The sequence below is a fragment of the Aplysia californica genome, unplaced genomic scaffold, assembly GCF_000002075.1.
Source record: "Aplysia californica isolate F4 #8 unplaced genomic scaffold, AplCal3.0 scaffold00684, whole genome shotgun sequence".
In the NCBI taxonomy this organism is placed as follows: Eukaryota; Metazoa; Mollusca; class Gastropoda; order Aplysiida; family Aplysiidae; genus Aplysia; species Aplysia californica.
The window spans coordinates 130,490-147,938 of record NW_004797954.1 but is presented as its reverse complement, the minus strand read 5'-3'; the positions used below and the strand labels follow the sequence as shown (position 1 = coordinate 147,938).

Below are 17,449 nucleotides of genomic sequence, written 5' to 3'. Positions count from 1 at the left end.
CCCCCCCCTCCCAGCCGCAAGCTGTACTGTCTCATTTACAGTGATAGGTCTCAGCCAATGTTTCTGGGAAATTGTAGGTATTGTGCTAACTGTATATTGCAACTTGATTAATAGTGGGTTATATTGTACAAACTGTTCGTCTTGTGTCCCACTGATGGATTTCATTGTGTAAATGTACGCTTGGCAGGAAAACTTTTCGTGTACTTGATCAATTATGTTTTCAGAGCATAGTCATGAGCCTATTTCATTGCATTATGCCATTTTCATAGGTTGGCCTAAATTGAAAAAAAAGATAACCTCAATTCTTGAATTTTATTTGTAGTGCAATTTGTCTCACTTTTATTGCCACTGCTGGTTTACTTATCAAGATTATGTGCTGAAAGTATAACACCTTGAAAGCATTTCAAAAGTACCAATCTATAAATTTTTGGATATATGACATATTTGTCTCACAAATGCAGTAAAATCCTACTAAAACTAAATAGGTGGTGAGGTTGTAGTAAAATTCTATTGAAACTAACTCTGCTTTTGCTCTATTGCTCCCAGGATGCTGTATCTGCTAATGAAGGATATCCGCAGAAGCAACGCGAGCCCGTCCAGGGTGACAGACATTCTCATACGACTCAGAAATGGCATCAACGGAAAATTTGAAATCAACACACAACAGGTAAAGAAAAAAGAAATATTGTTCGTGTATATTGTGTATGGTCTTGCGCGCACAGAGAGAAACATGCATATAGCTAACAGGTTTTCAGGTCCCGAATGTTTTCTTATGCATTATATTCTTTGTATTTAAAACACGTGCATTGCGAAATTAGTACATTATGAAAAGATTTACGTCTCCCTCAGATTTCGTTATGTGCGTGCTGGACTGTTTGTTCTTTTAAATTGTTCATGAAAGAAGGGCTAAAACCCAGATGGCTGCTTGATCAGAAAAGTAAAAGTAAAGTAAATTGTGCACGAATTAATATATTTGCAGATATTTGCAGACAGAGTTTGATTGTTTTTCTACCCTTTACATTGCGTTTGATTACTTCAAATCCTGATATTATACTCTTCTGTCCAAAATGTGAGTAGGTGGGTGGTAGGTGGGTACTCTAGGATGGTTTGCTACTTTTTTCCTATCAAACATTTATCGTTCTTATCTCTCCTCCTTTGAGTCAATAGTGCCGTAATACACCTACTCAAACAAACAAGTCTCCCCCTTCTTTTGTATGTTACTCTCTTCCAACACCTCTAATAGGGGGATCTTGTGGCCTAGAGGTTAAGGTGTTCACCTCTCATTCAAAGGTCCTGGGTGTTGGTATCCGGGTAGCGACCGAAAAATTTTCTTCTCTGAATTTGTCTCCTTTCACCTCATTTCCTGCTCTCTAGCAATGTTCTGTAGTCTGCTTTCGTCTCCTCTTTTTGCCCCCACCCCCTCATCTCCTTTGCCCCTTCCTCTGGGATCCTGATTCTGTCTGCAGCCTTTCTACTGCTACTCCTTCGCTTCTTTGTACTGCTGTCTTTCAGCCACACCCCTGATCTTCTGGTAGGAAAGATCTACACCTAGCCTTCTCGGACAAGGGCGAAAAATCTCGGAGGGTCCGTGTGCAAGTTGCGCACATTAAAGATCCCTTGGTGGTCTAAAATCGATAAGAGTAGGCTTCGGCCGTCACCCAGGCAAAATTCAAATTTTCTTACCAACTGAAAATATTACGTGTGTCCCGCGCGCTCATATGACCTTATGCAGTTGCGAGCGCTGTTAAACACTTGACGAAAACCAAAAAAAGATCTGCACCTAGCCTTTTCGGACAAGGGCGAAAAATCTCAGGTCTCGTGTGCAATTTGCACACGTTAAAAATCTTTTGGTGGTCTTAAATCGATAAGAGTAGGCTTCGGCCGCCACCCGGGCAAAATTCAAAATTTCCTACCACCTGAAAATGTTTAACTTTTCATCTCCGGCAAGCCGCCCACAGAGGCTCACAGTCGGAGCTGCTGTGCCAGTGAGCAGCTGATAGCGGAGCGGCTGGGGCACATTCCTTTGCGACGACTTCGACATCAAATTACTTTTCGGCAAACAGGGTTCTTTTACAGGGAGTTCATTCATTAGATGAAGTACCATCATAATGGGTTCGCTAGTTTCAATTTAATACCCATTTATTGACGTTTTCGTCATTTTTAGATTTAGTACCAAAAAAAGGGCCCCTCAGAGATAAAGAATTAATGGGTCTCGTGCGCTCATATGACCTTATGCAGTTGCGAGCGCTGTAAAACACTTCCCAAAAAACCCCCTTAAAAAACCATCTCTAATCCTCAGCACTTATATGATAATTGTGTTGCAAGTGCTGTAAAACCCTTATTGCAAAGTGAGTAGTGCTGTTAAACAAAGTCTTTGATTTATTTGTTTTGACTGATTTGACACAGGATGCCCATGAGCTGTTGACGGAGTTGCTGAACCGCACCCACGAGGAAGTGAAGGCCGTCATGAAGAAAAAGGGAGAGCAGCAGGATGGAGGTGAAGGCACATCTGGTCAGGCTTCTGGAGGTCAGAGTTCCTTTCCACCAAAGTCCGAGCAGACGTCGTCATCTTCGACTGCGAGCGGCTCAACTGCCAGTGGCTCGACTTCGAGTGGTTCATCGACTGAGAGTGCCTCCTCGGCAGCTGCTGTGTCAAATAGCTGCTCGGCTCAGGATCAGCCGAGTCCCGTGGACACAAACTTCAAATGGTTTTACCAAGAGTCGTGGCAGTGTAAAGTGTACGTTGGGGTCTACAACGTTAGGGGCTTTCGTGGTCTTGGGTTTGGGTGTTGGTCTCTTTCAATAGGTCTCGGGTTAGAAACCTTACAGTGATGAAAAAATGTTCATCTCTAAAGTATTCTTTCTCCTCCTTTATGGGAAATTATAGAGTGAAATTGAATTATTAAAAGTTTTTATGTTATTTATGAAAGTTGTTTTAGATTGAAAATATATATTTACACCGAACTTTAAATATTTTAACATTTTAAGATCTAACTACTGACCCGTTTCCAGCAGTACAGCAGAGATGCCAACCAGTACGATTTTACGTATTTTAGTACGATTTTTTGTCGAAAATACGCGAATACGACTTTTCATGTAAAAATACGCATCCTGGAATGCGAAAAATACGAGATTCAGCTTGGACGAGTAATCCTAATTATCTCAAGTCCCATCTTTTGTCAAAATAGTTTCAGTATCGCGGAACTGGAATATTTGAAAACCAAGTCCGTTAAGGTCAGTAAGTTCAGCCTTTCCCCGTCCGAGAGCATTTCACTTTCACGCGGACAGGCGGCAGGCGGAAGTGTATGTGACACCGAGGCTCGATCGGGAAATTCAAGATCTACTTTCGCTTTCGCTACCACAGAAAAGTTTGCCAGTGGTAGTCTGATAACGCAACATTTGTGACATGCAGGTTGTGCAGTATAAACACTGTGTCGCCGTGCAAATGAAGTTTAATAAATACTCCGACTCGTCTCTGTGCTGTCACTTGTGGGAAAAAAGGAAACAAGATACAAGCGTCCTCCGATTTTTAGAATGTCTGGCTCGCCATCGTGACCGGCCAGTGACCCTGCGCGCATTCGCATCATAAAAATACGGCATCATGTGAGCAAAGACCGTCTTTAGTGGGAGTAACGGCTCGGCGAAGTATAGGACTACGGAATAGGGGAGCGGATTATTGATTTTAAAAAAAAGATGCACTGAGGGGGGAGGGGGGGGGGGGGGTGTGAAGGCCACACCAGAGGACAACAACTTGGAAGCAATTTCAGTATTTTGATTAGAGCTCTCTGCAAAGAGCGTGTTGGTGCAGGCCGTGTGCGGAATCGTGACCCTTCATACTTTGCAAGTCTGTGTTATTGAAATAAGGTGTTTGTGTTTCATTGGATGGGTGATAGTAAATTATACCTACAGTGTATGTTGTAGCTTTCTGTTTCAAGACTGGCAGATTTTCAGTGTCACTGCATCTTGCCCTCCCACAGTTGTTATAACTCTCACAGTGCTTGTTGGGTCTACTTGAGCCTTTCAAGTTATTGCTCTTCTCTGAGTTTGAGCAATATCTTTAGTCTGTCAGTTCATAACATGAATTCTGACACCCAGACTGGTTCTTGATGGTCAAAATTCTTGTTCTAGACCCTTCCGAATGCTCAAAGCAGGATTAATTTTTTATATAATAATGAGACGAAAATATTATAATTGACTGAAATACTTCAAACAAGACCCCAGTACGACACTGAACACTAACATGTTGTTGACTGGACACATGTATATTGTACGCATGTGTACTCCATTTTTCGAGCTGGTGAGCTAGTACTTTTTTTTCAGGAAATATTGCTGGACACAGTGAACATTTTACTAGTTGGTCGGGCGGTCGGTCGTGGGGAATACACATTTTTCCCTGAAAATACACATTTTCATATTTCCCAATACTCATTTCGGTCTTCTGTGGTTGGCATCTCTGCGTACAGTGAACTGCGAATAAAACTAACTTGTGTTTCGCTCGCTCATATGACCTTATGCAGTTGCGAGTGCTGTAAAACCCCATACTAAAATAAACTAAAAACATATATCATCCTTATCTCCCCTCCTTTTTTGTCTTTGTTACTCTCTTGTAACACCTCTAATCTCTGGCACTTATATGACCTTATTGTATTGCAAGTGCCGTAAAACTCTTACTAAAGCTAAAAAGACGATGCTTAGGCTCTTTTTTAGTCAAAAATGTTTTCATTATGTAAAGGGATATATTTGTCATGTGGTACAAATATTGCAATGGAATACAAAAGTATGATGCTCTTCTTAGTCACTTGGATGTTGTGCGATGCAGTTAAGTAATAATAATAATGGATTGCATTTATATAGCACATATCCACTTATGCAATGCTCTATGCGCTTAACATGAAACATATTATGGAATTACAAATCAATTTTATAGGCACATAGTATTACATACGCGTGCCCACCCATACTCACGAATGCACGCACCCACACACACATACGCACATACAAACGCATGACGATCTACAGCTTGGATGGATTTTGTCTAATCGAAATATGGTGAAAATGGAAATGCTTTTAGTTTTTTCTTTAAAATTTCTAGATTTTCTGCTTCTCTGATAGTTTTTGGAAGCCTATTCCAAACAAGTAAGGCAAAATATGAAAAAGAGCGTTGGCCATATGATTTGTAATTTATTTAAGGTTTAACAAGGGTTGTTTTGTCACTTGATGATCTGAGCGCTCTCGGTGGTACATAGGGTGTTAAAAACTGTATTAGGTAGTCAGGTGATAGATCATGTAAGCACTTGTAGCAAGTTAAACAGATTTTATATATATATGATACGTTCTTTCACCGGGAGCTTGTGTAGTTCTTTTAAAATAGGAGTCACATCACATGATCATGCTTTAGTTTCTTAGTAATTATTTTGGCAGCAATATTTTGTACTCTTTGTAGTTGTTGTAACTGTTCATCAGGTACACCAGCGGGGGCTCTCGTGGCCTAGAGGTTAAGGTGTTGGCTTCTGATTCAAAAGGTCCTGGGTTCGAATCCGGGTAGCGACAGAAAAATTTTCTTCTCTAAATTTGTCTCCTTTCACCTCATTTCCTGCTCTCTAGCAATGTTCTGTCGTCTGCTTTGGTCTCCTCCTTCAGCCCCCACCCCCTCACCTCCTTTGCCCCTTCCTCTGGGCTCCTGATTCTTTCTGCAGCCTTTCTACTGCTACTCCTTCGCTTCTTCTTACTGCTGTCTTTCAGCCACACCCCTGATCCTTCTGGTAGGAAAGGTCTACACCTAGCCTTCTCGGACAAGGGCGAAAAATCTTAGGAGGGCCCGTGTGCAAGTTGTGCACGTTAAAGATCCCTTGGTGGTCTAAAATTGATAAGAGTAGGCTTCGGCGGCCACCCGGGCAAAATTCAAAAGTTCTTATAAGGTGTGTCCTGCGCGCTCATATGACCTTATGCAGTTGTGAGCGCTGTAAAACACTTTACAAAAACAAACAAAAGTGTTGGTGACATCAACTGATAGATATTTTTTAATGCTCCTAAATTTCTTCAGTTGGAGATATAGATTTTTATCATGGGATTTCATTGACATATCTTGATCAAGCACTACTCCAAGATTTTTTATTTTAGTTTGACTAATAGTTCATGGCCATTGATTTTTTCTTCTTTTCCTCCAGCTGTGGCACTCGTACCCCGTACAGAGAGAGCGATGACACCATTCTCATCCTGCCCATCAGCTCGAAAACGTCAGTACCTTATGCTTTTTTTCCCTTGAGGCCTGCTTGCGGCTTAATTGAGCCGATAGTGCCGTAAAACACCTCAAAGAAATTGAAGCTTACTTGTGGCATGAGACATTTTAAGCTTTTGTTTATTTGTTGTTGTTAGTATAACTGGGCTTTCATCAGTTTGTGGGTGATTTGTAGGAGTTGTGGTCAGGTCAGCTCCTTCTGTTTCTTAAATTTTAATATTGATAATATTCTTGTCCTTCTGGCAAAGGGGTGATTCTCTATGCCAGTTTTTGGGGTGGGTTTTTTTTTGGGGGGGTGGTTAGGAGCAATAAAACTTTTTTGTCTACTGGGGAAATTGCTTTTCAACATGGCGCTAGCTTCCTGTTCCTGCACTGCTACTTAAATTACAGGTAACAGTTAACACTCTCTGTTGAGGTCATGTTTCTTGTCTGCTACTCGGAACGTTTAGTTTGTTATTGCTGAATTGATATTGGTTTAGTTATATTTACTATGACCATTTTGTCGTAGATTTAGTGATGCTGGTTAGCGCACTGATACGCACCGAACAAATCAGCATCCTGTCATTTTGTGTCCCCAGGGATCACAACGTCCAGGATTGTGTGGATAAATACTTCGGCAGCAGTGAGTTGGAGCGCGAGTGTGCCACGTGTGGCAAGACAGAGGCAGCGGTCAGCACTAGGCAGATTGTCCAACGCCCCAGGTGAGACGGTTTGTGGGTGTAGGGTTTTTTTCCCCCTCTGTTGCCTTTATCACTTCTCCTTTCAGTGCTCCTTATGCAGTTGCGAGTGCCGTAAAACCCCATACTAAACTAAATTTCAGTGCTCAAATATGACTAAAACTGAATCAATAGTGTTGTAAAACACCAACTCAAACAATATGCTCAGATATGATGTGTTTTATTATGATATATAGTCAGTGGTGGTGGGTATGAATGATGATGCTGATGTGAATGAGGGTGGCTCTGGACCGCTCCTCACTGCCTGTAGTCTAAATCTGACTTGTGGGTGCTCTGTGGAAGTCTGCCCCTTCTTTTTCATTAACATTTTTGTACTTTTCTGCTTTCTAGTAAAGTAGAAAAAAAACTTATTTGTCCGTCTTGGAATTTGGATTCCTATAGCATGTACAATGCATACATTTCATAAGTTGCATTGCCACATATATGTACTATATGCCACTAATTAAACACACATTGCTATTGTTCATTGCTGCCCTGCTTTTACTAAGGCTTTTTGTTTTGTTCAAGGATGCATCCTATTGACCACCCACTTTAATCAAGATGTGTCCCTGACATTGCTTGACATTACAGTGTTGTAGCTGTTGGTTGGCAGGCGCTCTGCGGTATTCTCCTTCTTTCTTATCGAACATCTGTTGCCATTATCTCTACTTGAAGTGCCATAAAACTCTTACCAAGACAATCTTTCCTTCGTTTCTTTGTATGTTACTCTAAAGTAAAACCACAGCAATATCTCTAAGCTTCATCACCAATATGTGTTTTAAATGGTGTAAGATACCTACTGGGGAAAAAAACAAAACAAAAAAACCCAAACCCTGTGTGGGCCCAGGTCGGTATTTTGAAAATGAAATTTACTCTCCACAGAATTTTTATCTTGATGCTCCTCCGCTACCAACACTTGGAGAATCGCCAGTCTCAGAAAATGATGGACTCCATTGGTATTCCGCGCTACATCAGCATTCAGGACTTCTGTGCTGAAGATGTGAAGCCCCCACCCTACATACAGCCTGTCTTCATGCTGGACAGGTGAGCAAGACTTGTATTTCAGCAGGCCTGTGTGAATAATGCAACTAGTATTGGATTGACAAGTTGTGTCTGTTTTTTGTTGCCTTTTGAATGGGTGGTTTGGTGAATGCACTCTTCTTTTATTTATGTATACATTTATGTTTTCCAGAATGTTTAGCTTATTTTGCCACTCCAGTGTCAACTCAATTGCTTTTCGTCTATATATAGTCCTATTCTTTAGACTTAGTTCTGCAAAAGCAAATTTTTATTCAGAGGCGCCTCTCTCTTGAGAATTGGAATTCCAGCATTTCTTTCGGGCCAGTAAACTTTCATCACATTGTGTGTCATTGTTGTTATTCTGCTAGTCCCTTTGAGATATAGTGGGTGGTTGGCGGGTGCTCAGGTGTGGTTTGCTTCTTATTTCCTATCAAACAACTATAGTCTTTATCTTTCGTCCTTTTTTGTGTTTCTTGCTCTTTTGTGGCACCTCAAATCTTCGGCACTTATATGACTTTATTGTGTTGCAAGTGCCGTAAGCTTACTAAAGCAAAAACTTTTATCACATTGTGTGTCATTGTTGTTATTGTGCCAGTCACTGTGAGATATAGTGGGTAGTTGGCGGGTGCTCTGGTGTGGTTTGCTGCTTATTTCCTATCAAACATCTATCGTCCTTATCTCCCCTTTTCTTTTTTATGTTTGTTACTCTCTTGTAACACCTCTAATCTTCTGGCGTTCATATGACCGTATGCAGTTGCGAGTGCCGTAAAACCTCTACTAAAACTAAAAAACTTATATGACTTTTTTGTGTTGCAAGTGCTGTAAAACTCTTACACCAAACTGAAAGGAATCCCTAAATTTGTCTTTTTTCCCTTCCCGTATCTCACCTGGCTTCGAAATAACAACCTGGTTTTAAAAAAATCTGGTAGAGCTTTTTTCCCCAAAAACAAAACTTTGAAACATAGAAGTTTTTGTAACTTTAACTACCCTTGGTTGTCTTAATATCTTCTTCAGTCTCAATAGAGAGGCTGCAGTTAGGGAGTAGGTTTTGTTAACGTTGTTTCCTTTTTCTTTTCAATGTTTTAGGGAGGCCGAGGATCTACCCTGTGTCCCCGATTCTCCACAGTCCGATGAAAATGATGCTGCGTGAGTAATCAGTGCCTGACTGTTGTTTTGGTCACTTTTACAAGACACTGGCTTTCCTGTACAGTCTAATGCCAAAACATATCGCTGCCTCAGTGCTTTCTAGTCCTATCTCCATTTTTAATAACAGTGAAAACAGTTTGCAACAAAGAGTTAGCTTAAGAAGTCACATTTTCAATTTTTTTAAAAATGGAGATAGATCATGACCTGAATTATTCTGAATTATTCTGCAGATTTTTGTGTAGTGGCACTGGAAGGTCCTAAGTTCCTGCTTCTTTGCTCTCCCACTCTTGTTTCTATTTTGCTCTTTTCCAACACTACGTGACATCATTTTCTACTTATCTTCGCTTCCATTCACTGCCATTGTTTGATGTTCCTCCTCCATGCAGAAGAGATGGGAAAATATTTTTACCATTGAGTCAGCCTAAGCAAGTTATTTTGTTTGTGTTTCCAAATTTTTAAAATCAAGATTTTTGGTCAGGGCTTTGAAATCAAGGTCGAGGAGCAGGCGGTTGGGGAGTGTCATTTGTTGCCCTACATCTTGGTTATCTACTGTTCCATGCGTCGATCTGTCTTGTTTCAGAACTTTGTTACAATTAGCGTGACAATATGCTTCATTTTAACTCACACTCCTGTCACATGTCTTGAAATACTGAGAAGAATGTTCCTTTTTCATTAAGTTACAACAGTCAGTTTCGTTAAGTTACATCAGTCTGTTTATTTTATCCAGGGCTCAGTCTAAGAAGTGGATCAAGATATCCGTGGATCAGACCATCAACAAAGTAGCGGAGGACAGCGAGGACTGTGCACGGACTAAGTTGTCTCCATCTGCTGGAGCAAAAGCAAATCGTGAACTTTCAAAATATGAACTAATTTTAGGTAATTTTGACTTTTAAAGTGCAACAAGCTTTTTAATTGGCATGCTGCAACACATCTTTTACTGTTTGGCACATTCTAGTGGAATGTGTTAATACTAACCTCGCTTGTCTTAAATATTTTAAATAAAAGAATGCTAGAATGCTTTTCAACATTGTCGACCCAAAGACAATGTTAAATTTTGTAAAAGAAACAACTTATTTACAAAGATATAAAATTTTATAAATATGTATATATTACTACAGTAGACTCCGCCTAAGATCCCACCGCTTATGGTCTCCGTTCGCCTAAGATCCCGCTGTTTTGGAAAAATATAATTTTTACTTTATAAAAGTCACCCCTAAGATCCCGCACTGAGGGAGCAACATTCGGCTAAGATCCCGCTTTTTAGGTCTTAATTTAGTTATTTTTGTCTTTATTAACCCTTTCACCCTCAGAGCTATCCCTGCCCAACAAGGCTGAAATTCTGGCAAAAGGGACATAACTCCGCTTAGACTGCATGACTATTATTTTAAAAAATATTTAAAAATCAGATAATAAGTCTCAAATTACAGTTTAGGTGTCAGAACAAGGATAATGAATAAACTTTTTTTTAAAGCCCCACCCCCCGCCCCCAAACAAACAAAAAAGGAAAAACTGACGTCTGAAAATAAGTTTTATTGCCCAGGAGTCACATCTGTTCATTTAAAGTAAGGAAAGATCATTGTACGGATTATGGGCCTAACCACGAGTTACTGTGGATTTTTCCCCCTGGCCATTCGGCTACGGTCCCGGTTTGCATAAGATCCCGCATTTTCCTTGCTCCCGAGCCCCGGGATCTTAGTCGGTAAAATTGTTACCATGTTTACAAATTCTTTAATATTTGTCTTTCTTTTTATTAAATAGTTAGGCTTATGTCGGTACATCTGTTGTTGGAGGAAGGAGTCCCCCAGGGGAGCATCCTTTCTCCTCTCCTATTCGAAATTAAAATAAATTCCATAATAAAAACCCTCCAAAACAGCATAGACAGTTCGTTTTACGTTGACGACTTTTTGATATGCTGCCGTTCGAAAAATCCTCTTTTGAGATCTATGGAAAGGCAGCTGCAAAACAAACTCGAAAAGTGGGCCAACAATAACGGTTTCAAGTTCTCCCCGTCAAAGACGGTTGCAGTACACTTCTGCCGAACAGGCAGATGTGTACTGCAGCCGGATTCGACACTATACGGGGAAAGGATTCCCGTCCAGGACCAAGCTCGTTACCTCGGCGTCATTTTCGACAAAAAACTCACATTAATACCACACATCAAAGACCTTCGTGTGAGGTGCCAGAAAGCGCTAAACGCTTTGAAAATTCTATCGCATCCGGAGTGGGGCGGGGACTCAAAACACCTTCTCCACTTGTACATCTCCCTTGTCCAGTCCAGGCTTGACTACGGCTGTCAAGTCTACGGATCGGCAAAACCACACGTCTTAAAAATGCTAGACCCAATACAAAACCAAGGACTCCACCTCTCTCTGGGGGCTTTCCGCACTTCTCCGGTGGAGAGCCTCCAGGCCCAGGCCAACATACCACCACTCTCACTCAGACGCACACAACTCTCACTACAATATGCAGTTAAACAGAGCTCAACATCGGAAAATCCAGCGCACAACTGCATTTTTAAAACAAACCCAGAAACCAGAAACAAATTCCAAAACAACGAAAAATTAATCAAACCCTTCGGCCTCAGAATCCTTGAGGACCTCAAAAACTTACTTTTCCAAACAAGACATCCAACAAATTCTTTTCCCCGACCTCCCTCCGTGGCTCCTCACCAAGGCAAAAGTAGACTTACAGCTGACCACACACAACAAAGAAAGCACAAACACCAAAACTTTTCAAGCAGAATACAAAAAACTAATAGATAAATGTGAGGCAGCGTGGTGGAATCAGGCTCTCGTCAATTTTGGGGCATGTAGAGTTATTGGTATCATCTTAAAGCTTGTTCACTTGAATACAAGTCGAGATATTTGCTAAAAAAGAAGGTAGAGGTCACCTGTTTTCAGGGGGAAAATTAGCGAGAAAATGGCCGGCAAAGATTAGTTATTTCCTTAGCTTAAGAGTCCGTGGTTACTGAAAATTTACATTTTTGTCTGCTTTTAATCGTTTTTCAGAAAAATTCAAACAGAATTAATGGGCATGAAAGGTGTTGAGCCAAAAAACAAAAATTTGATAAAAATTCTTAAACCTGTGCAAAAATGCAAGTTTCTTTGCTTTGACTATTTTGACGAGAGCCTGATTCCACCACGCTGCCTCACAAATACCCCGGAGCGGAGCTCATCTTCACGGATGGCTCCAAAAAAGACAATGAAGTGGGCGCCGCAGCCCTATCTCCCAACAGTACACACCAGAGGAGACTCCATCCTGAAGCCTCCATTTTCTCTGCGGAGGCCACTGCCATTGACATGGCACTGGACTCTGTAGAAAATTCTCCAAATAAATCTTTCCTAATCCTTTCTGACTCTGTCTTGCATCACCTCACTCACAAACTACACACTCTTACACCCAAAAATAGTTAGGCTACAACAGAAAATTCACACTATCAGAGAAAGGAAAAAACATCTTGTTCGCATGGATACCTAGCCATGTGGGCATCCGAGAAAATGAGCAGGTAGACGACCTGGCGAAGAAAGCTTCATCCCTTCTGCTGGGATCAACGACAAACACTCTCCCACAGACTGACTTTAGAAATAAAGTCAAAAAGTACACCTCCAGTCTGTGCGAGAGCCCCTAGGAAAAACAAAAAAACAATAAACTATGTTATAAAACCCAAACTAGAACAGCAAAATCCTTCGGACCTCTCCAGAAGAGACGAAGTCATTTTTACTCAATTGCGCATCGGACACATGGATTTGACCCACAAATACCTCCTACAGGGAGATGAGAAGCCGTTCTGTGTCGGATGCGACACAGATTTTACCATTAGACACATCTTAACTGAATGTCTAGACTTTGGAGAGATCCGAAGGAAATATTATAAATGCAAGAAATTGCAAGATATTTTTTCCGTCGTTGTTCCCAGCAGAATTTTTGAATTTTTTGAAGGCCATTGGCCTTTATGGCAAATTGTAAAGTGAAACAATATTGTTTTAAAAATTTGTATTGTTATTTATAAGAGTTGTTTTAAATCGCAAATATATTTACACTGAATTTTTAGTATTTTAGCATTTTAAAGTCTAATTGTCGACAAACCGTGCAGTGAACTGTTGCGAATGCTACCAACTTGTGTTTCGCGTGCTCATATGACCTTAGCAGTTGCGAGCGCCGTAAAACCTTATACTACTACTACTACCAGGTTGTGCCACATATATTCATATACGTTGTGAATCACAAATTTTTGTCAGGCAGCAAATTGTGATCTGTATTTTCTCCTTTCTTATTGTCTCACAATTTATTCCAGAGAGCCCAAATATCCGCAGCAGTGAAGTATACAAGCAGTCGCTGACAGACTTGCTCTCTGGCTTAGAGAACATGGATCAAATGTACAAGGCATCGTTTTTCCCTGACAGAGTGGAGAGGCTGCAGACAATTCATGCTTTTACGAATTATATCGCCAAGGTTTGTGGAGCTTTCCCATGCTTTGCAACTGCCTTGAACCCTGCCTTGATTGCTATTTGATCCAGATTCGCATCCACTTTTAAAAATATAAAATGGATGTGTTAGTTTCACCACGTGTGATCTTGTGGAGTTAAAGGGTGCTCAGGTGTGGTCAGCTTCTTTCCTATCAAACATCTATCGACCTTATCTCTTCTCCTTTCTTTTGTTTGTTACTTTCTCTTGTAATACTTCTACTCTCGGCACTTATATGATTAAGTGCTCAAACACTATCAAACTGACAAGATCTTTCACTGTCTTTAAAGTACCATTAAACTGATACTAAAATAAGCACAGGGATGCCAAATATCAGGTTTTTCCGGGTTTTTTTCTCCAAAAATCATTTAGCATCCCTGAAGAAGAAGGCCACTGACATAAGGTCCTTCTTCTCAAGACAGAAATAATATTATTGGAATTGATACAACAAAGGCCCCATACACTTGCAAAGGAAAGGGGAGAGGTAGGAGAGATGTTTTTGTTTGCTCATTTAAAAACTTTACAAAGTTCATGTTAAGTGAGATGTGATACTGCGCTCATTTTCAGGGTTTTTTTAAAACCAAAATCATTAGGCATCCCTGTAAGCAGGTCATGTCTGAGGATGGATTTACAAGGAAAAGTTCTCTTTTCAAATATCTCCTCTGTCTTGGCTGGAGTGCGTGGGTTGGCCATAACTCACTCAACCTAGGCCTGCACTTCCGGGTTGTCAGCTCTCCCTGGGGATTTTTACTATTTTTTGAAAAATTGAACAAACAAAAAAAAAACCCAACTAAATTTCAACCTACCCAAATTTGGTACACATTTTATTCAACCCTTTATATGTGTATATTGAAAATTTGAAGGCAAAATATGTCATAGTTTTTTATGCAATACTCTGTGGAAAAAGGTCTATATACAGAAGTAAACAAAAAGCGAAGAAAGGAAGTGCATTCAAATTTCGCACCCCCTCACATGGTTCATGAATATAGCTTTCTTTGTTTTTTATTTGGGCTTGCACTTCTGGTCATAGTCTGTTTAAAACGAAAAATGGTTACTCTTCCAATTAGGCTTTAATCTGCTTTACACAAATGTAGTGTTTTTGGTTACGAGAGCAGAATTTCCATACCGATATTATTGGTGTTAGGGCTGGGTGAGTTAATTAATAGGTAGGGTTAAAAAGCAGCCTGCTGCTTAACTAATGATCTAACTTTTATTGATGGGTTGTGAAAAATGTTACCACTCACAATAGAACTTTTGGCTGTGGCTACTTATCAATGAGTTTACCATGGATTTTCAGAAGGGATGTTGTAAAAATGCTTCTTCTTTCCTATCAAACATCTATCGTCCTGATCTCTCCTCCTTCTTTTTTGCCTTATTGTGTTGCAAGTGCCGTAAAACTCTTACTAAAAAAAACTAAACTTCTTTTTTGCATTTGTTACTCTTTTGTAACACCTGTAATCTTCGGCACTTATGTTATATGACCTTTTTGTGTTGCAAGTGCCGTTAAACACTTACTGCTGTTGAAGCCAGAGAGGTGAGCTGAGTAAGCCCGACTCCCTGTGCCACTGACTGAAGTGTCTTTTGGCCATTCCCAAAGAGGAGACATATCTCGTTCAAGCATAGTAGAATTGTAAATGGGCTGACTCATGTCACGCTCACAACTGTGCCTGATCTACAACAGGGAACTGCTGCTTTTTCTTTCTTAATCCTTACTATTGTCATTTTCCTCTACTTGTTTTGTATGTTTGTCACTCCTTTGTGACCTGCTATTTTGGGGTGCCTTTATAGTCGAAGCAGACCTTGTGCTGTTGAAGCTAGAGAGGTGAGCAGTCTAAATCTGATTCCCTGTAAAGACTTCTCTGTTGACTCCCACCCCATGGCGCTCATATGACCTCATGCAGTTGCGAACGCCGTAAAACCCTCTACTATTTTAAAAAAAAGGATTTCTTTGACATTCACCCCTTGGTGCTCATATGACCTTATGCAGTTGTGTGTGCCGTAAAACCTCTACTAGAACTTTAAAAAAGCATAATACATTTAGTAATAACTGGCCCTCTTCCTCTTCCACAGAGCCTTCTCACGTACTACAACGACGTGTGTTCCATCATGACGAGCGAACACATGGACGCGGTTGACTCACCGGACTGTAGAGTGCCTGACTGGAAAATTTCCCCTAAGCTCAAGAACTTGGCGGATGGCCTGGCCAGCTGCTTCTCCCCGGAGAATGCCAGGTCCATGTGCCTCATGATCATGGTCGACCTCATTAAATTCGACATTCCTAAAAGTAAGGGCATTTTGTATTTTACATTGGACAAATGGTCACTTTTCAGGACAAGCGGGCTGACCCAGATTTCGGGGGTTTCTAGAAATCTTTACCTACACCAACAGGGACCTATCAGGGTTCCCGCGGCCTCCTTGAAAACTCCTTGAATTTGCCTTCAAGGAAAAACCTCCTTGAAAACTCCTTGAATTTTGCCAGATCGGACAGAGGGTGACTGCCAGGCGCCGTGGCCCCTGTGAATTACCCTGAAGTTTGAAAAAAAAATTGCCGAGACCTGGGAATGCCCGTGGAATTTGAAGAAATCTCTGTAAATTGCCTAGGAAAAGACCCGGGAAAATAAATAAATTTCTCGAATACTTGAATACCGAATCTGATAACGTCCTTGAGTTCATTTTTGCCTGTCGCGATTTCGCGATCGTGATATTTGACTTTTCCCGGCCTGAGAGTACGTTACACACGACGAGTGGTTGGCCCCCGACTGAAGCTCGATCGGGAAAATCAAGATCTACTTTCGCTTTCGTTACCACCCAGAAATTTGCCGGTAGTAGTCTGATAATAGTGATAACGCAACATTTGTAACATGCAGGTTGTGCACTACAAATGCTGTGTCACCGTGAAAATAAATCATTTGTCCTGTGCTGTCACTTGTGGAAAAAAAAAAGATCGAAAGAAAAAAAGTTAAACAAGCGTCTTGTCGGGCTCGCCCCAGTGACCGGTCAGTGAACCTGTTCGTTCGCATCACATCGTGAGTATCGGCGTGAGGTCACCAAAGTTCGTTCAAAGTCTGAGCGCTACGAAGTATAGGACTAGGGAATGGGGGGATTATTGATTTTTTTAAAGACGCATGCGGGGGAGGGGGGATGGGGTTGAAAGCAACACTGGATTATAATAACTGAACTTGGTAGCAGATTTTACTTTTGAGAATTTTGACTACTACTAATCTAGATCTAGATCTAGAGCTCTCTGCAAAGCGCGCGTTGCGTTTTTGCAGGCTTTGTGTGGAATCGAGATCCGTCATACTCATACTCAAACCTTGTAAGCCGTGTTTTATTTTAAACTAAAGGGTTCCTGTTTCGTTTTATGGGTGATAGTAAATTACATCATGCATTGTATATTCTATATTTTAGCTTTCTGTTTAAGATTGGCAGATTTTCAGTGTGAGAGGTGTAAGAACTGTGGGAGGGCAAGAAGCAGTGACACTTTTTTTAGTTTTTAGTTTTAGTAAGTGCCGTAAATCTCTTACTAAAACTAAAAACTAAAAAAAGTGTCACTGCTTCTTGCCCTCCCACAGTTCTTACACCTCTCACACTGAATAGGTCTACTTGGGCTATTCAAGTTATTACTCTACTTTGAGTTTGTCTTTCATGTTTGTTATGTATACCTTGACACCCAAACTGGTTCTTGACAGTGGATTTTCTGGCTCTAGACCTTTTCTCAGGCTCAAAACAAGATTCATTTTTATATATATATAGTGAGAGTATGATAAGGGAAAAATATAAATAAGTAAAGAACAGACTGAAATACCTAAGTCACGCAATACCCCAGTGCCACACTGACATGTTTTTGACTGGATATGATGTACCT

General features: G+C 40.7%; 1 protein-coding gene across 2 annotated transcripts in view; it reads left to right on the top strand.

The window, feature by feature from the left end:
* The window catches only part of LOC101863297, a 53,014-nt gene that overhangs the window by 17,095 nt on the left and 18,470 nt on the right, over positions 1-17,449 (top strand). For both annotated transcript variants that reach the window (XM_005108377.3, XM_035972410.1), the window contains exons 10-18: positions 547-667; positions 2,407-2,738; positions 6,168-6,236; positions 6,817-6,939; positions 7,837-7,998; positions 9,061-9,120; positions 9,848-9,996; positions 13,415-13,572; positions 15,655-15,868. In XM_005108377.3, coding sequence (XP_005108434.1) covers positions 547-667; positions 2,407-2,738; positions 6,168-6,236; positions 6,817-6,939; positions 7,837-7,998; positions 9,061-9,120; positions 9,848-9,996; positions 13,415-13,572; positions 15,655-15,868 — 1,388 coding nt within the window. The remainder of the gene's footprint in view (positions 1-546; positions 668-2,406; positions 2,739-6,167; positions 6,237-6,816; positions 6,940-7,836; positions 7,999-9,060; positions 9,121-9,847; positions 9,997-13,414; positions 13,573-15,654; positions 15,869-17,449) is intronic.